The 20,516-nt window shown below is 45.7% G+C and overlaps 1 protein-coding gene across 1 annotated transcript in view; it reads right to left on the bottom strand.

The window, feature by feature from the left end:
• Window positions 1–20,516, bottom strand: part of ttc16 (tetratricopeptide repeat domain 16) — a 177,205-nt gene that overhangs the window by 142,130 nt on the left and 14,559 nt on the right. Inside the window, exons 4-5 of the mRNA XM_085965166.1 lie at window positions 17,092–17,170; window positions 5,135–5,237 (exon numbers count right to left, since the gene is read on the bottom strand). Of these exons, the coding sequence (XP_085821292.1) occupies window positions 5,135–5,237; window positions 17,092–17,170 (182 nt within the window). The remainder of the gene's footprint in view (window positions 1–5,134; window positions 5,238–17,091; window positions 17,171–20,516) is intronic.

The raw sequence follows: 20,516 nt of genomic DNA, 5'->3' as shown, positions 1-20,516 counted from the left end.
TACTGTGTACAATTTTGGTCTCCTTACCCAAGGAAGGATATACTTGCCATAGAGGGAGTGCAACAAAGGTTCACGAGGCTGATTCCTGGGATGGCGGGACTATCGTATAAGAGATGGAGTAAACTAGGCCTGCATTCTCGAATTCAGAAGAATGAGGGGATCTCATTGAAGCATACAAAATTATTACAGGGCTTGATAGGGTGGATGCTGGCAGAATGTTCTCCTTGGCTGGGGGAGGCTAGAACCAGGGGCAACAGCCTCAAGATAAAGAGTAGGCCATTCAGAACTGAGATGAGAAGAAATTTCTTCAGAGGGTGGTGAATCTTTGGAATTCTCTACCCCAGAGGGCTGTGGAGGCTCAGTCATTGGGTATATTCAAAACAGAAGTCGATAGATTTCTGACTAGTAAAGGCATCAAGGTATATGGCAATAGGGCCGGTGAATGGAGTTGAGGCAGAAGATCAGCCATGATCTCATTGAATGGCAGAGCAGGCTCGAAGGGCTAAATGGCCTACTCCTGCTCCCATTTCTTATGTTCGTATCAGGACACTGGTTTGAGATACAACTTTCTCACCCACCAACTGAATTTGAAATTCAACCATGCTATGATCACTCTTTCCTAGAGGATCCTTTACTATGAGGTCATTTATTAATTCTGTCTCATTACACAGTACCAGATCCAAGATAGACTGCTCCCTGGTTGGTTCCATTACATACTGTTCTAGGAAACCATCCCGGATACACTATGAACTCCTTCTCAAGGCTACCATGGCCAATTTGATTTCTCCAATCAATATGGAGATTAAAATCACCCATGATTAATACCGTACCTTTTTTTACAGGCCTCCATTATTTGTTGATTTATACTCTGTCCAACAGTATTGCTACTGTTCGGGGGCCTGTAAACTAAACAGAGACATTTTCCCCCTTATTATTTTTTATCTCTACCCAAACTGATTCTACATCTTGATCTTCTGAGCCAATATCAGAGGTAGACAAAAGGCTGGAAACTATAGACCAGTTAGCCTAACATCTGTGGTTGGTAAAATGTTGGAGTCCATTATTAAGGAAGCAGTAACAGGACATTTGGATAAGCATAATTTAATCAGACAGAGTCAGCATGGTTTTATGAAGGGGAAGTCATGTTTGACAAATTTGCTTGAATTCTTTGATGATGTAACAAACAGGGTGGATAAAGGGGAACCAGTGGATGTGGTGTATTTGGACTTCCAAAAGGCATTTGACAAGGTGCCACACAAAAGATTACTGCACAAGATAAAAAAAAATCACAGGATTGGGGGTAATATACTGGCATGGGTGGAAGATTGGCTATCTAACAGAAAACAGAGAGTTGGGATAAATGGTTCCTTCTCAGGTTGGCAATCAGTAACTAGTGGTGTTCCGCAGGGGTCAGTGCTGGGACCCCAACTCTTTACAATCTATATTAACGATTTGGAGGAGGGGACCAAGTGCAACGTATCCAAGTTTGCCGACAATACAAAGATGGGAGGGAAAGCAGTGAGTGAGGAGGACATAAAAAACCGGCAAAAGGACATAGACAGGCTAAGTGAGTGGGCAGAAATTTGGCAGATGGAATATAATGTTGAAAAGTGTGAGGTTATGCACTTTGGCAGAAAAAATCAAAGAGCAAGTTATTATCTAAATGGAGAGAAACTGCAAAGTGCTACAGTACAAAGGGATCTGGGGGTTCTGGTGCATGAAACACGGAAGGTTAGTATGCAGGTACAGCAGGTGATCAGGAAGGCCAATGGAATCTTGGCTTTTATTGCAAGGGGGATGGAGTATAAAAGCAGGGAAGTCTTGCTTCAGTTATACAGGGTACTGGTGAGGCCACACCTGGAATACTGCGTACAGTTTTGGTTTCCATATTTAAGAAAAGATATACTTGCTCTCGAGGCAGTTCAGAGAAGGTTCACTCGGTTGATTCCGGAGATGAGGGGGTTGACTTATGAGGAAAGGTTGAGCCTCTACTCATTGGAATTCAGAAGAATGAGAGGCAATCTTATCGAAACATACAAGATTGTGAGGGGGCTTGATCGGGTGGATGCGGGGAGGATGTTTCCACTGATGGGTGAGACTAGAACTAGGGGGCATAATCTTAGAATAAGGGGCTGCCCTTTCAAAACTGAGATGAGGAGAAACTTCTTCACTCAGAGGGTAGTAAATCTATGGAATTTGCTACCTCAGAGCTGTGGAAGCTGCGACATTAAATAAATTTAAAACAGAGATAGACAGTTTCCTAGCTGATAAGGGGTTACGGGGAGCGGGCAGGGAAGTGGATGTGAGTCTAGGTTCGGATCAGCCATGATCCTATTGAATGGCGGAGCAGGCCCGAGGGGCCATATGGCCTACTCCTGCTCCTACTTCTTATGTTATGTTATCACTTCTCACCACTGCACTGATCCCATCCTTTACCAACAAAGCCACCCCAACTCCCTTTCCTTTCTGTCTATCCTTCCGAATTGTCAAATACCCGGAATATTCAGTTCCCAGCCCAGGTCACCTTACAACCACATCTCTAATGACGATCAGATCATACCCATTTGTATCTATTTGTGCCGTCAACTCATCTATCTTGTTACAAATGCTGCATGCATTCAAATGCTGCGTGCATTCAGATATAGAGCTTTTACTTTGTTTAGATTTAAGACCCTAGTTTCAGATTTAACTAAATCACTTTCAAACTTAATATAAAATTCTATCATATTATCGTCACTCTTCCCTAAAGGCCCCTTTACGACAAGGTTATTAATTAACCCTTTCTCGTTGCATAATACTAGATCTAACATAGCCCGTTCCCTAGTTGGTTCCTCAACATACGGATCTGGAAAACTATCTTGCATACATGAATTCGTCCTCCTTACTATTACTGCAAATTTGGTTTGCCTAGTCTATATGTAGATTAAAGTCCCCCATGATTACTGTATTACCCTCGTTACATGCGCCTCTAATTTCCCGATTTATACTCTGCCGTACATTACAATTACTGTTGGGGGCCTAGAAACAACTCCCACCAATGTTTTCTGACCAATTCTACTTCTTGATTTTTGGAGCAGAGATCCTTTCTCTCTGTCTTTATTCCATTCTTCATCAAGGCTACCCCTCCTCCTTTTCCATTTTGCCTATCTCTAAAAGTTAAGTATCCTGGAATATTTAGTTTCCAACCGTGGCCACTTTGCAACCACGTCTCCGTTATGGCCATTAGATCAAACCTGTTGTTAATTTCTATCTGCGCTATTATTTCATCTACTTTGTTGCGAATGCTTTGCGCATTCCGATATAGTGCCTTTAGCTTTGACTTATTTCTATTTTTTTCCCTAATGAGCTAGTAATGATGTCACTTGGGTCTAAGGTTCAAACCGGTTTGAAATTCTTTAGCACAACGGGATAAAGAAACTTTAGACCATTCACCTGGCCAGTTCCCAGTTCTTTGAAGACTGCCATAGGGTGGAAAAGGGCTTCTTCCCTCCTCCTGCATACTCACCTCTTCCACCAACTATTTTCATAGTCTCAGTGGAGGCGAACGAGGCAGCCTTGTGCTATTGGCCTTTGGGATCTAGAGCAATGCTACTGCAAAGAATCAATTTTCAAATATTTACAAAAACACACATTTTTTCTCAAGTGTCCAGGAATTCAGTGGGGTATTCAAATATTTTAAATTGCTGGCAAATAATAGAGTAAATTTTCTCATCAACGACTATTTAAAGAGGTTATGAGAAGAAAAGTGGATAGCAAAGACATTTTTTTAAATGCACTGCTGGATACATCAGGCTGGATTTTCCCTGAGATCCCACCTGAAATCAGGCAGGATGGTGGCAGAAAGTAGAGCAATATCGGGCAGACAGACATACTGCCCCCATGTATATTTCTTATAACCGGAACTCAAAACTCTTGTCTAGTTGGAATATGTAACAAATATAATTGGAATATGTAACAAATATAAAGGAAAAAAATGCAAATTCTGGAAATCTGAATGTGTTAATATATCACAGAAATCACAGAAACTCCACAGTGCAGATAGAGGCCATTTCGGCCCATTGAGCCTGCACCAACACATATCCCACCCGATCCCCGTAACCCCTGCACCAACACATATCCCACCCTATCCCCGTAACCCCACGTATTTAATCCCCCTAACACTAAGGGTCAATTTATCATAGCCAATCAACCTAACCCGCACATCTTTGGACTGTGGGAGGAAACCGGAGCACCCGGAGGAAACCCATGCAAACACGGGGAGAATGTGCAAACTCCACACAGACAGTCACCCGAGGCCGGATTCGAACCCGGGTCCCTGGCGCTGTGAGGCAACAGTGCTAACCACTATGCCACCGTGCTGCCCTTGGGACCATGTGTGCAAACTTATGTTGTGCAGCTTTTCAGCGCAGTATGTCGGGATTTTCAACTTTGAGATGGTATAGTGGGAGGGTGGGATTTCCATCGGGCCCTCCGACCCTGCTATAGCCCAAACGCACTTTCCTTGCCTGAGCAAGGTGGGCTTCTGGTGAAATTTCTGCCATCAAGAGGGAGCAATTCAATACAAGTCATTGAAATCAGGGGCCACTAATCCACCTCAGAGAGGGAAATGCTGTCCAAGCACTCCCGAATTGGTGACATACTGTAGATCTCATTGGCCTGTTCACACGTGTGTCTGTGTGTGTGTTCGTTCAGATTTCCAGTTTTTTCATATTTGTCTCATTATATTTGTCACATACTCCTACTAGACAAGAGATTTGAGTTCAGATTAGAAGAAATACTATAAGCATAGTTATAAATGTTAGTAGGATAAGAGTAAGTATAACAGATATGCTAACTAGCCCCCTCCCTGCATGTAAAGCATTGTTCGCCAACCATAAGATGCAGAAAAAAAGCTGATTTTGCATCAACAAATTTTTGGTCTTTAAAGTCTCAAAAAATGTTAATAATCTCGTCCTAAATAACACGGGAATAAATTAATCGGACACTAACAAACTGAAAGATAGTGAATTTAAGTCCTTTCAGTGCAGTTGACTAATGCCTGAACCCAGAATGCGTGCATGCTTTCCTGTGCATTACTGTTTAAACAATGCGTGTGAGCGAACAGTTACAGTGCAACAGGTTCTTCTCTCCTCACCTGGATATAATGGTTTCCACTTGTAAGTCCTTCCATTATAAACACGGGAGTTAAAGGATGAACACTGTTCATCGCGGAAACTCCTCGTGTTAGCTGGGCACTCCTGCAACAGATAATAAAGATAGATTGAATTGTAATTTGTTATGTCTGATAAACGGCGATTACACTTCAGAAGTAATTCATTGGCTGTGAAGCACCTCGAGATGTCCTGAACGTGCTGCTAAATGAAAGCTTTCTTTAATTGGTGGCACATGGAGTCCGCATTTTACAGAGTGGACATTGCTGTACATGGTGGGAGTAATTAGGCTAAATAGTACTTGCAAGTTGAGGGAACAGCCTGAATAGTGCTGTGCAAGTTTACAGTATTATATGAATCAGAAGATAGGAGAATCTGATTCAACCAGACTGCCTAAAGTTCTGACGAAAGGTCATCGACCTGAAACATTAACTCTGTTTCTCTCTTCACAGATGCTCCCTGACCTGCTGAGTTTCTCCAGCATTTTGTTTTTATTGCCTATTTCTTTCAGCTGCACACACTCCTCAGGAGTGGAGCACAGAATCTAGGTCGACACTTAAGCCGCAATTTTTATTGCGGAGGCGGCTTGCCTGATGGGCGGGTTCTGGATCCGCTGTGGGCTGGATCAGCTCTGGTTTTGACATTTTTATTCAATTGCCTTAAGTTCAGTTCATTGGGGCGCACTGCCCGGTCAGCTGCCTCTGATGACATTATTGCCTATGCTTTTAATGGTCCCATGCAGCCTCAGCTTTTGTTTTTATATCTGCTGGTTTGTGCATGTGTGAGAGCAAGAATGAGTGCTTCCAGAGGCAAGGCAGCTCCACGCTTCAATGAGGAGTCCCTCCAAGCTCTTGTTGAGACAGTAAGAGGGCACAGGGAGAGTCTCTTCCCTCTGGATGGCCGGAGGAAGCCTCCTCAGCATACCAACGCAGCCTGGCTGTGTATTGCTGAGGAGGTCAGCGCAAGGTCCTTTTGTTCACGAACCTGGATCCAGTGCAGGAAATGCTTTAATGATCTTCTGCGATCATCAAAAGTGAGTATCCCATCACACTTACCTTCAATCTGCTTCCCTTCTCATCACCAGCACTCTGCTTTGTAAACCTGCTCTTCCACATCTCACCTTACCCTTATTTCCCTTGCACCCTTACCTATCCATCTCTCTCTGTACTGAATCACTTCACCATCCTGCCTATGCACGCCTCACACTCGCTCTCACGGTTATGCATTAACAACTAACAATGCACAGGAAGCTAGCTACCTCTTGGCACCTCACTCCATCTTGGTCGCCCTAAGCTTCCATGTTAGGGATTCTTCACATTCACTCCTTCACTGTGGTTGAAACTCCACTTGTGGTCCTCCTTGCAGGAAAAGATAGCCCACAATTCGAGGGAGAGATCACAAACGGGAGGAGGCACACCAACCCTTGCAACATTGACAAGTGCTGAGGAGGCAGTTGCCAAAAACGTCGGAGGTGGCAAGGATCTGGAAGTGGGCCATGGAGAGATGGGTGAACTAGACGAAGCTGGTAACAGGAGAGTTTCAGCCCTCTCATTTACATTTAATGATTGAACATCATATGCCATTGCAGTCAGAGATTCCCTTTGTATCATCTGCACAAAAGGATGTCTGCGCGACATCAAAATCAGATGTCTAACCCATGCCTTTACTCTCCCACAGGACCACTGAGCGCCCCCCTCCCCACTGTCCAGGAGGAACCTGCAGTCACTGAGGGAGCAGCATCACCAGGACTCAGCGCACCCAGGACCAGTGCAGAAACGCCCACCTCGGTGGGGCTCTCGCGACTTAAGAGTAGTGTTGTCACCTGGTGTATCACTGCTCACAAGTGAGCATCAGCAGATGGTGGAGACAGCGACAGCAGTAGAGTCCTAGCTCTGCTCAGCTGCATGCAGACGCTGTACCTCTGGGGCCATCCAGAAAGAGCGTGGTTTGGGAACCCCAGGAATAAGTGCAGGAGTCTCTGGAGGGTTTGCCTCCACGGCAAGTACAAGTGTGCACATACTGGAGGAGTTTATCTTAACATGAGCACTGCCTTTGTGGAGGCAATGGCGCATGAACGGTGGGCTGACATGCGCTCCTTGCATTTGCTCCCGGTGAAGAGAATCGAGGTGTTCGGCGCCTTCCCGGATGCTTCTCCTCCACTTTGTGCGGTCTTGGGCTAGGGATTCCCAGGTGTCGGTGGGGATGTTGCATTTTTTCAAAGGAGGCTTTGAGGGTGTCCTTCAAGCATTTCCTCTGCCCACCTGGGGCTCTCTTGCTGTGCTGGAGCTCCAAGTAGAGCGCTTGTTTTGGGAGTCTCGTATCGGGCATGCGGACGACGTGGCCCATCCATCGGAGCTGATCGAACGTGGTCAGAGCTTCGATGCTGGCCAGAGCGAGAACACTGACGTTGGTGCGCCTATCCTGCCAATGGATTTGCAGGATCTTGCAGAGGCAGCATTGGTGGTACCTCTCCAGTGCTTTGAGGTCCCTGCTGTACATGGTCCATGTCTCTGAAGCATACAGGAGGGCGGGTATCACTACTGCTCTGTAGACCATGAGCTTAGTGCCGGGTTTGAGGTCCTGGTCTTCAAACACTCTCTTCCTCAGGCGACCAAAGGCTGCACTGGTACACTGAAGGCGGTGTTGGACTTAGTCATCGACGTCTGCCCTTGTTATCAGTAGGCTCCAGAAGTATGGAAAGTGGTCCACGTTGTCCAAGGTCTCGTCGTGGATTTTGATAATCGAGGGGCAGTATTGTGTGGCGGGGCAAGTTGGTAGAGGACCTTTTTCTTATAGGTATTTAGTACAAGGCCCATACTCTTGTAAGCTTCGGCGAAGGTGTTGACGGTGGTTTGGAGTTCGTCCTCAGAGTGTGCGCAGACACAAGCATCGTCTGCATACTGTAATTCAATGAGAGGATGGGACGACCTTGGATCTGGACGACCTTGGATCTGGACTGGAGGCAATGGAGGTTGAACAATTTCCCGTTTGTTCTGTAGATTAGCTCCACTCTAGCGGGGAGCGTACCGAGGGCGAGATGGAGCATTGCAGCAAGGAAGGTTTGGGAGATATTTTGGTGCTCAACTAATCTTGAGGTTAGAGTCTGACATCCATCTGCTGTCTCAGCTCCTTGGAACACCCTATGGCCACTTTGTCTGAGCGCTCACAACCCCCCATTCCTTGACAGATATCTACCAGCAGTATGGGCTCCATTTATTTCCTCTCATCCTGGTCATCATAATCGGAGGAGCAGCAGCCGCGTGGCTCAGCGCAGAGCTTTGTTGGCAGAAGAGGAGGAGGCGCGCCTTGCGGGCCCTGTTGTGACCAATGCAGCATCCCTCCAGTTCACTGCTGCCCGTCAAGCAAGTGATGCACTGCCATGCCACATTCGCATAAGCTTACTCTCCAACCATAGGTGGCTACCATATGGCTCTCTAATTGTAGGCAACCTTCTTCCAACGTCATACATTATCTCTGCTATAACCGGTTCTTTCCTATCACTTTCACCATCATCGTTACAAATGCAAGTCGTCCTGAACCCTCAATGCGCATTTGTCATTTCCCAGAACACATAGGCCACACATTCAACTGTTTGCCATCACTTTTGTTTACTACATTGACAAAAGGATCACAATGCAAACTCTGAAGTAGAAGCGGAAAAATCATTACAAACCACCCAAGTGAATCCCCTCGTGACTATTTGTGCTTTCTTCCTCTTGCACGTGCTTCTACATGGTGGTTACCCTGTGGCTTGAGCAGATGTCGAGGCACCATGCTCACTTGGATGCTGTGCCTGCTTAGATGCCTTTGGCAGGTGTCCCCTGGGTTTGGGAGCCTGGGAGGGCTCTGCAACAGTCTGCTCTTCCTGTGGCTGTGAAGGGGCTGAAATGTCCACCTCAGTTGGGTCTGCAAAGTGGCTCTCTGAACGAGGGCTCTGCAGTGGTATGGTCGTGTGAGCGCTTGGAGAGGAGCCCACACTTCCTTGTTGGCTGCCACCAACATCCCTCTCATGGGTCAGCCGCACTTCAGTGCTAGCAAGTGGCTGGAAAGCACATTGCTGCACATCAGGGGAGCCATGAGGACCCGTATCTGTAGTGGCAGTCCTCATAACAAGTACGCCCATGAAGCTCTGGTGTCTCTACTCAATAGCTGCCCATCTCCTCCAGAGATGACAATCTATTCTGAACAGTCACCATGTTTTCATTACTCTGGCGATTTATGTCCTCCATGGAGGTTTTTTTTGTTTTTTTAATTAGTTTTTAAATCGGATGTGGGCGTCACTGGCAAGGCCAGCATTTATTGCCCATCCCTAATTGCCCTTAAGGTGGTGGTGGGCCGCCGCCTTGAACCGCTGCAGTCCGTGTGGTGAAGGTACTCTCACAGTGCTGTTAGGTAGGGAGCTCCCGGATTTTACCCAGCGACTATGAAGGATCGGCGATATATCTCGAAGCCAGGATGGTGTGTGACTTCGAGCAGAACTTGGAGGTGGTGGTGTTCCCATGTGTCTGCTGCCCTTCTAGGTGGAAGAGGTCGCGGGTTTGGGAGGTGCTGCCGAAGAAGTCTTGGCGAGTTGCTGCAGTGGATCTTGTAGATGGTACACACTGCAGCTACGGTACGCCGGTGGTGGAGGGGGTGAATGTTTAAGGTGGTGGATGGGGTGCCAATCAAGCGGGCTGCTTTGTCCTGGATGGTGTCGAGCTTCGAGTGTTGTTGGAGCTGCACTCATCCAGGCAAGTGGAGAGTATTCCATCACACTCCTTACTTGAGCCTTGTAGATGGTAGAAAGGCTTTGGGGTGTCAGGAGGAGAGACATGCCACAGAATACCTAGCTTCTGACCTGCTCTTGGTACCACAGTATTTATGTGGCTGGGCCAGTTAAATTTCTGGTCAATGGTGACCCCCAGGATGTTAAAGGTGGGGGATTCGGTGATGGTAATGCCATTGAATGTCAAGGGGCGGTATTTAGAATCTCGCTTGTTGGAGATAGTCATTGCCTGGCACTTGTGGTGTGAATGTTACCTGCCACTAATCAGCCAAAGCCGGAATGTCATCCAGGTCTTGTTGCATGCGGGCATGGACTGCTTCATTATCTGAGGAGTTGTGAATGCTACGGAACACTGCAGTCATCAGCGAACATCCCCATTTCTGACCTTAAGAAATAGGAGCAGGAGCAGGAGTAAGCCATTCGGCCCTTCAAGCCTGCTCCACCATTCATTGAGATCATGGCTGATCTTCTGCCTCAACTCCATTCACCAAGCCTATCGCCATATTCCTTGATGCCCTTACTAGTCAGAAATCTATTGCCTTCTCTTTTGAATATACCCAATGACTGAGCCTCCACAGTCCTCTGGGGTAGAGAATTCCAAAGATTCACCACCCTCTGTGAAGAAATTTCTTCTCATCTCAATCCTGAATGGCCTACCCTTTATCTTGAGGCTGTTGCCCCTGGTTCTAGACTCCCCCAGCCAAGGAAAACATTCTGCCAACATCCATCTAGTCCCATTAATTTTGCTAGTACTTTTTTTTTTTTTTACTAATAATTTCTTTAGGTTCCTCATTCTCGCCACACCCTTGGTTTTCTCATATTTCTGGGAGGTTTTCTGTGTCTTCCTCCGTGAAGCCAGAAACAAAGTATTTATTTAATTTCACTGCCATTTCCTCCTTCCCCATTATAAATTTTCCCGTCGGACTGTAAAGGACCTACATTTACCTTCGCCAATCTTTTCCTTTTTACATAACTATAGAAGCTTTTACAATCAGTTTTTATATTTTGCTAGTTTGTGCTCATATTCCATTTTCCCTTTATCAATTTCTTGGTCCCCCTTTGCTGATTTCTAAAAAGATCCCAATCCTCAGGTTGACTGCTTTTTCTGGCAACTTTATAAGCTTCCTCCTTTGACTTAATACTAGCTTTAATTTTTTTTTGTTACCCATGGTTGGATCACTTTTCCTTTTGGGTTTTTATGCCCTAGAGGAATGTTTGTTGCAAATTATGCATTATTTCTTTAAATGTTAGCTATTGTATGTCAACCTTCATACCTTTTTAGTGTAGTTTCTCAATCTACCATGGCCAACTTGTCCCTCATACCCTTGTAGTTTCCTCTGTTTAAATTGAATGATAATGTTGGAGGGAAGGTCATTGATGAAGCAGCTGAAGATGGTTGGACCTAGGACATTGCCCTGAGGAACTCCTGCAGCAATGTCCTGGGGCTGTGATGATTGACCTTCAATCACCACAACCATCTTCCTTTGTGCTAGGTATGACTCCAGCCAGTGGAGAGCTTCCCCCCCCCCCCCGCCAATTCCCATTGACTTCAGTTTTATTAAGGCTCGATGCCACACTCAGTCAAATGCTGCCTTGATGTCAAGGGCAGTCACTCTCACCTCACATCTGGAATTTAGCTCCTTTGTCCATGTTTGGACCAAGGCTGTAATGAGGTCAGGAGCCGAGTGGTCTTGGTGGAACCCAAATTGGGCATCAATGAGCAGGCTATTGGTGAGTAAATGCCGCTTGATAGCATGGTCGATGACACCTTCCATCACTTTGCTGATGATTGAGAGTAGACAGATGGGGCGGTAATTGGCCGGGATGGAATGGTCCTGCTTTTTGTGGACAGGACATACCTGGGCAGTTTTCCACATTGTCGGATAGATGCCAGTTTTGTAGCTGTACTGGAAGAACTTGGCTAGAGGCAGAACTAGTTCTGGAGCACAAGTCTTCAGCAAGATAGCCAGGATGATGTCAGGGTCCATAGCCTTTGCTGTATCCAGTGCGCTCGTGGAGTGAATCGAATTGGCTGAAGACTGGCTTCTGTGATGGTGGGGACCTCAGAGGAGGCCGATAGGAATGATCCACTTGGCACTTCTGGCTGAAGATGCTTGCAAATACTTTAGCCTGTCTTTTGCACTCACGTCCTGGGCTCCACCATCATTGAGGATGGGGATATTCATGGAGCCCCCTCCTCCCGTTAGTTGTTTAATGGTCCACCACCATGCATGACAGGATTAGCAGGACTGCAGAGCTTTGATCTGATCCGTTGATTGTGGGATCGCTTAGTCCTGTCTATAGCATGCTGCTTCCGCTTTTTAGCTTTCATGTATTCCTGTGTTGCAGCTTCCCCAGGTTGGCACCTCACTTTTAGGTACGCCTGGTGCGGCTTCTGGCATGCTCTTCTACACTCCTTATTGAACCAGGGTTGGTCCTCTGGCTTGATGGTAATGATAGTGAGGGAATATGCTGGGCCATGACGTTACAGATTGTGGTGGAATACAGTTCTGCTGCTGCTGATGGCCCACAGCGCCTCATGGATGCCCAGTTGAGTTGCTAGATCTGTTCTGAATCTATCCCATTTAGCACAGTGGTAGTGCCACACAACACGATGGAGGGTGTCCTCAGTGTGAAGATATGACTTTCTCCACAATGACTGCGGTGGTCACTGCTGCCAATGCTGTCATGGACAGATGCAGCTGCGACAGGTAGATTGGTGAGGACGAGGTCAAGTAGGTTTTTTCCCCTCGTGTTGGTTCTCTCACCACCTGTCGCAGGCCCAGACAGGCAGCTATGTCCTTCAGGGCTCGGCCAGTTCAGTAAGTAGTGGTGCTACCGAGCCACTCTTGCTGATGGACATTGAAGTCGCCCACCCAGAATACATTCTGTGCCCTTGCTACCCTCAGAGTTTCTTCCAAGTAATGTTCGAATGGAGAAGTACTGATTCATCAGCTGAGGGAGGGCAGTAGGTGGTAATCAGCAGGAGGATTCCTTGCCCATGCTTGACCTGAAGCCATGAGACTTCTGGGGTCCAGAGTCAATGATGAGGACTCCCAAGGCCACTCCTTCCCGATTGTATACCACTGTGCCACCTCCCCTGGTGGGCCTGTCCTGCTGGTAGGACAGGACATACCCAGGGATGGTGATGGAGGAGTTGGGACATTGGCTGAAAGGTATGATTCTGTGGGTATGACTATCAGGCTGTTGCTTGACTTGTCTGTGGGACAGCTCTCCCAATTTTGGCACAAGTCAGATGTTAGTGAGGAGGACTTTACAGAGTCGACTGGGCTGGGTGTGCCGTTGTCATGTCTGAAGCTGGTGCCCAGGTCAATGCCAGGTGGTCCATCTGGTTTTATTCTTATGGTTTCTTAGAAAAGAGTGGCTTGCTAGGCCATTTCAGAGGGCAGTTAAGAGTCAACCACATTGTTGTGGTTCTGGAGTCACACAAACCAGGACCGCAATTTCCTTCCCTAAAAAGGACAGTGAACCAGATGGGTTTTTAACGACAATCCGGTAGTGTTATGGTCACCATCACCGCTACTAGCTTTTTATTCCAGATTTATTTAACTAACTGAATTTAAATTCCACAGCTGCTATGCTGGGATTTGAATTTACGTCTCTGGATTATAATCCAGGCCTCTGGATTACTAGTCCAGTAACAGCCACGGTGATTCTGTTTGCTTAACAAAGAGGGACTGAGACAGGAGAAGCTGGGAACTTCATTTGGAAGGACTGTATACAATTCTACATCAGTTTCCCGAGTCGAACAATCTTATGGTCAATAAGACTGGGTGTGAATCTTCTATTTGCTATTGTTATTTTGTAAAAAACAAATTAAATCTTATTACTCGCAATAGAATCCTAGAAACATGGAGCTTTATAGAACAGAAGGAGGTCATTTGGCCCATCAAACCTGTGCTGGTTCTTTGAAAAAGCCATCCACGCCACACCATTCCTTTGCCCCTTCCCCCATACTAGTGCACTCCCCAGCCTCACCTGTTCCTGTGTGGCACATTCCCAGATACTGTGTGCATGTTTCTCAGTCCCAGTCTTTGACTGTTCCCATGTAGCGCACTACAGCCAACATCTGTTCCGGTGGCATGCTCCCAAACATTGTATGCTCATGTTACACCATTCCAGCCATGTTCCCCATGTAGTGCATTCCCCATATAGCACCCATGAGAAATTGGTTTGGAGCGGCAGTGCTAAACCAGCGGAATCACATCAGCTGCCTGTTATACACCCCACTTGATATTCGGTTCTATTGAAAACGGAAGTGAATGTCAGGCAGGGAGTTTAATGGGCGGCCAATTCCATACTGCCCAAGATAAATTTCTACCCCTTTCTGTCTGTTACTCGATGGTACATTCCCAAACATTGTCTGTTCCCTGTGTAGCACACTCCCACCCATCAGCTGTTTCCCATGTAGTGCACTGCCATCCATTAAGTGTTCACATGTATTTTGACCTTACCCTAGTCTCGAGAGGACCTCCTTGTGGGCCTGCTCCTGGGCCTGGCTAAGAGAGCCATCAATTGGTCCAGGCAGCAGGCGGTCGAGGGGGTCGTCCAGCCGGATTGCCTGCCTCTTCCGGTTGGGTTTTTTTTTTTTTTTTTTTTTTTTTTTTTTTTAAGGGTCCAAACAAGAAGTACCCTAGTATCGAAGCTATATTATAGCAGCAAGTGAGTGGTTCCACTTCTTATGTTCATTAATAACTAGACATTCTTATGAACACAGCTAGCTTCTAGCTAGTCATTTATTCAGTACACATTCTCTAGGTACAGTATCTGTAGAGATGCAGCATGTGTGCAGGCTGCCATCTTGACTGTTGCCGTGTGGGTAGCCTAGTGCCCCATGGGTAATGTAGTCATATATATATACATACACACACAGCTGGGTAGTGTAGTCTTATACATACAGCTATATACAGCTCTATGGCTCCACCTAGTGTCCACTATAGAATGACATGTTATTGATCACTACATCCCCCTTTCTTTGAGGTTTAACAAAATCAATCAACTTTCAAGAAAACAATAAAGATAATATCAGTAACACTTTTGTTAGTGCTCTATAAACAAACATTTTCAAAACAGTCAACACATTTGCAAAGCTTTACATTGTACTCAAAGATTAAGTCTATCAGGCTTTTTTACTTCACGTGTGGATCTTCTCAACACGGGTAAGTCTGATGTGTCTTCATGAGATTGTTCTGGCGGTGAATGACAAGATGCAGTTGCGGCATGGTCATCAATCTGCTCCTGTATCCCATCATACAGCATAGTCCTCTCAGCAGCCTCGGCTAATGGAACACCAAAGATTTGCCTGAGGAAAGAAGGAGTATCCACGGGAACTGCTTCCTGCTCTGGTACAGGCTTCTTTCTTTTTCTCTTTCCACTGCTTAACAACATCTGCTGCGGTTAGATCTTTGGACTTTTTCTCCTTGTGTTTTTCCTCTGTGCTTTTCTTCCTTTGACTTCTCTTTGACCTTAAGTCTTTTTCTTTCTTCTTGGAGAAACTAGGCTTTGAAGACATGGATACCCTTTGGCCTTTTCATCCTTGATGGGCTCTCTGCTTCATCACCCGAGTCATCTGGTCTGCTTATGGCACAGTTTATACGGTAGACTCTCTTGACCAGTTCTAAGTCTTCACAAGCTTTGTCACCTAGTATCAAATCAAGTCTTTCAGCCACAACAGAAAACATGAGATGATGCACTTTGTCTTTGACTGTCACTTTAAGTCTGCATACACCTAAGCTATCTATTTTCTGTCCATTATAGCTCTTTAGTACTGACTTTCTGTATTTTGGGCTTCTTTCATATTGTTAATGTCACTCATACTGATTAACTTTGCTTTTGCCCCAGTGTCCAGTTTCAATGTAACTAATGCTCCATTTATCTGCAGTGTGATCATCCATTTGTCCACTTTTACTGCATTGACTATGTTCAGCATTGTCCATTTCTGAGGGCTGTACATTTTCTGTATCTTTTTTGATATCGTCACATGACACCATTCCTACAAAAAATGTCTCACTTAAGTCAGTGTCCTCAATCACATTAACTCATTGCCCTTTCATCGTTTTTACTTTTGAAAAGCATTGTTTGGCAAAGTGATTCTTTCCATTACACTTTGTGCACATTTTTCCAAATGCTGGGCATTGTCTTAACTGGTGTTTGTAACCACAGCGTTTACAATTAAAAATTTCATCCTCCGATTGCTTTTCATTTCTGTTCTGCCCACGTTTCTTCCCCTTGTAGGACACAGCACCGACAGCAGCATTATCACTCATTACATTCGCATCATTATTGATTTCACTGAAAGTCTTCACGTGCTTTCGAGCTAGCTCGCTGGCTTGGCATATTTTCACCGCATTTTCCAAATTTAGTTCGGTTTCTCTGACGTTCCCTGACATTTTTTTTTTTTTTAAATCATGAACACCAAACACAATCTGGTCACGAATCATGGGTGCTTTGAGCTCAGAAATTACATGTCTGTGCTTTGTTTCAGATCAGTTATAAAGCTATCAAAAGTCTCATTTTGTTGCTGTGTCTGAGAACGGAAGAAGATGTATCTTTCATACGTCTCATTCTTTTTGGGAGAGCAATGTGCATCAAATTTTTTTTAGCACATCTTCTAATTTTCCTCTGTTCTCCTCTGGATTAAATACAAATGTATTAAATACCTCTATCACCTGTGGGCCTGCAACCGTAAATAGCAACACTATCTTCCTTGCGTCTGGCTTCGTACCAAATCCGATGGCTGCAATGTAGAGTTCGAATTGTTGTTTAAAAGTCTGCCAATTGTAGTCGATTTTTTCTGAGATTCAAACGCTCTGGTGGCTTCAAATTCTCCATGTCGCTTTTCACAATTTTCAGCAGATCTTCACCACCCTGGTACCATGTTATGTTCATTAATAACTAGACATTCTTATTATGAACACAGCTAGCTTCTAGCTAGTCATTTATTCAGTACACGGTTCTCTAGGTACAGTATCTGTAGAGATGCAGCATGTGTGCTCCTGTGTGCAGGCTGCCATCTTGACTGTTGCCTCATGGGTAATGTAGTCTTAATATATATACAGCTGGGTAGTGTAGTCTTATACATAGCTATATACAGCTCTACCGCTCCACCTAGTGTCCACTATAGAATGACATGTTATTGATCACTACACCACTGACCTGTATATTGCACAGTTGGTATCTTTTAGAAGTGCCTGTACAAGTCTGGTTATCAGTTCCCATCACTGCTATCCTTCTGCTAAATAAAACAAACATTATATTCAAATATTTTGTGGTCAAGTCAAATTTGTAGATTTGTTTATTCCATAAAATCTCTCCAAATAAACAGATTAGAAACTTAAATTTACAGAAGAATAAAAATGTGTATAATTTACATTCATTACAAAATCATTTTCACAGGAAGAGTAAAAGGAATTCTCAGCTCTCCTTTCCATCAGAAGCTGCCAGCTTTGAGCCTAATGAAAGATTTAAGACCATGGGCTGGATTTTCTTTGGCGATCATTGGGGCAAATTGCAGCAAGAAAAAAAATCGGGCAGTGAGGCCTAGTGCCACCTCCCCGCCGAAACCCCAATGGGACCACCACCAGTCACCCCTTCCCTGCTTGCCACATGTGAATGCTGACATTATGGTGGGCGGGGGCCTGTCCTCACAGCCCAGTTCCTCCAGTTACTGCTTCTCCTGGTGGATGGTGGCAATAGGCCCAGGGTGCTGGTGAAGTGCCCAAAGTCTTCTGATGGATGGTGAGGGCCTAGCAGAGACCTCCTCAACCTTCATTAGTGGCCAGACTCCTACAAAACTGTGGCTGAGATTCTTTGTCAGGGCTCCACTGCCCCTTTGGCTCCTGTTCTGCCTCTTCTGGTGCAGTTTAGATTTTCCGGCCTCTAAATGGTGGGTTACCTAATGGTGAATTCTGCTGGGACCCTGTCCTGCATCACTAAGGACCCCTAACTCTGGGAAATAAGTCAGGGTTAGGACAGAGTCAATGAGTGGGTTGGGGGGGGGCAGTCCTGTTCTATTGCTACCCAGCCAATAAAAGAATCCCACTTTATGATCTTTATATTTCAACTGATTTATCATAATTATTATGCCTTTTCTGACCAGCAACTCCCAAGTGCCTACTTTTATCAATGGCAATCTGTTATAAGGCTAACTAACCTATGCAAAACATTGTTATGACTCAAATGCCTAATCTCTACACTCAAACAACCATCAAAATACTCTCCATACAACATTGTGATCGGTACAGGGGCTATCTGTGACTGATAATTAGACTCCACTAGTATGACAATACTCTACCTACGCCTCATCAGGGTATTATCCTGCCTATAACAGTCAGTCAATGAGGTAAATCAAAATAGTATTTGGGAGAGAGATGTAAAATGGGCTGGTGATTTGTTATCCCACCCCCCCCCACCATTTTAAACTAGCAAAATCAAAATTACCCCCACACTCTCTACTCAGTGGTTGAAGTGGTGCTCAAACCACCCCCACATCTTGTATTTCTATAGCTCTGCGTCTGTGCTGAACAGAACACAAGTAGTAAGAGCAGGAGGCGGCCATTCGGCCCCTCCAGCCTGCTCTGCCATTTAATAAGATCATGGCTGATCATCGACCTCAACTCCACTTTCCTAGAGTCCAAAAATCTATCGATCTCAGCCTTGAATATACTCAGACTCAGCATTCACAGCCCTCTGGGGTAGAGAAGTCCAAAGATTCACAACCCTTTGAGTGAAGAAATTTTTCCTCATCAGTCTTAAAGGCCTACCCCTTATCTTGAAACTATGCCCCCCTAGTTCTAGACACTCCAGCCAGGGGAAACAAACTCTCAGCATCTACCCTGTCAATCCCCTTCAGAATCTTGTATGTTTCAAAGAGATCACCTCTCATTCTTCTAAACTCTTGTGTATAGGCCCATTCTCTCATAGGACAGCCCTCATCCCAGGAATCAATCTAGTGAACCTTCGTTGCACCGCTTCCAGGGCAAGTATATCCTTCCTGAGAAAAGGAGACCAAAACTGTGCCCAGTACTCCAGGTGTGGTCTCACCAAGGCCCGGTACACTTGGAGCAAGCCTTCCTTACTCTTGTACTCCAACCCCCTTACAATAAAGGCCAACATGCCATTTGCCTTCCTTATTGCTTGCTGTACCTGCACGCTAGCTTTCTGTGTTTCTTGCACAAGGACACCCAAATCTCTCTGAACACCAACATTTGAAAGTTTATCATTTAAATATATTCTGTTTTTCTATTCTTCCTACCAAAGTGAATAACCTCACATTTCCCTACATTATACTCCATCTGCCACCTTGCTGCGCACTCACTCAGTCTATCTATATCCCTTTGCAGACTCTGTTCTCCTCACAGCTTACTGTCCCACCTAGCTTTGTATCATCAGCAAACTTGGATCCATTACACTCGGTCCCTTCATCTAGGTCTTTAATATAGATTGTAAATAGCCGAGGCCCCAACACTGATCCTTGCGGCACCCCACTAGTTACAGCCTGCCAACCGGTTAGTAATCCAGAGCTCTGGACTAATGATTGAGATGCAAGTTCAAATCCCACCATGGCAACTGGGGAATTTAAATTCAATTAATTAAATAAATCTGGAAGAAAAAGCTAGCATCAGTAATGGTAACCACGAAACTATCAGATTGTTGTAAAAACCCATCTGGTTCACTAATGTCCTTTAGGGAAGGAAATCTGCCGTCCTTACCTGGTCTGGCCTGTGACTCCAGACCCACAGCAATGTGGTTGACTCTTAACTGCCCTCTGAAATGGCCGAGCAAGTCACTCAGTTGTAACAAACCACTATGAAACAAAATGTGAAAGAAATTGGACGGACCACCAGGCATCGACCTTGGCACCAGCTACGGACACAGCAACGGCACACCCAGCCCAGTCAACCCTGCAAAGTCCGCCTCACCAACATCTGGGGACTTGTGGCAAAATTGGGAGAGCGGTCCCACAGACTAATCAAGCAACAGCCTGACAGAATCATACCTTTCAGCCAATGTCCCAAACTCCTCCATCACCATCCCTGGGTATGCCCTGTCCCCTCCATCACCATCCCTGGGTATGTCCTGTCCCACCAGCAGGACAGGCCCACCAGGGGGTGGCAGTACAGTGGTATACAGTCTGGAAGGAGTGGCCCTGGGAGTCCTCAACATTGACTCCGGACCCCATGAAGTCTCATGGCTTCAGGTCAAGCATGGGCAAGGAAACCTCCTGCTGATTACAACCTACTGCCCTCCCTCAGCTGATGAATCAGTACTCTGCCATGTTGAACACCACTTGGAAGTAGCACTGAGGGTAGCAAGGGCACAGAATGTACTCTGGGTGGGGGACTTCAATGTCCATCACCAAGAGTGGCTCAGTAGCACCACTACTGACCAAGCTGGCAGAGTCCTGAATGACATAGCTGCCAGTCTGGGCCTATGACAGGTGTAAAGAGAGAACCAACACTAGGGGAAAAACCTACTTGACCTCGTCCTCACCAATCTACCGGTCGCAGATGCATCTGTCCCCGACAATATTAGTAGCAGTGACCACCACACAGTCATTGTGGAGACGAAGATCTGTCTTC

The sequence above is a fragment of the Somniosus microcephalus genome, chromosome 23 (assembly GCF_052327205.1).
Source record: "Somniosus microcephalus isolate GS21.2 chromosome 23, FLI_Smic_1.0, whole genome shotgun sequence".
Classification (NCBI taxonomy): Eukaryota; Metazoa; Chordata; class Chondrichthyes; order Squaliformes; family Somniosidae; genus Somniosus; species Somniosus microcephalus.
This window is presented reverse-complemented; position numbering and strand designations above follow the sequence as displayed.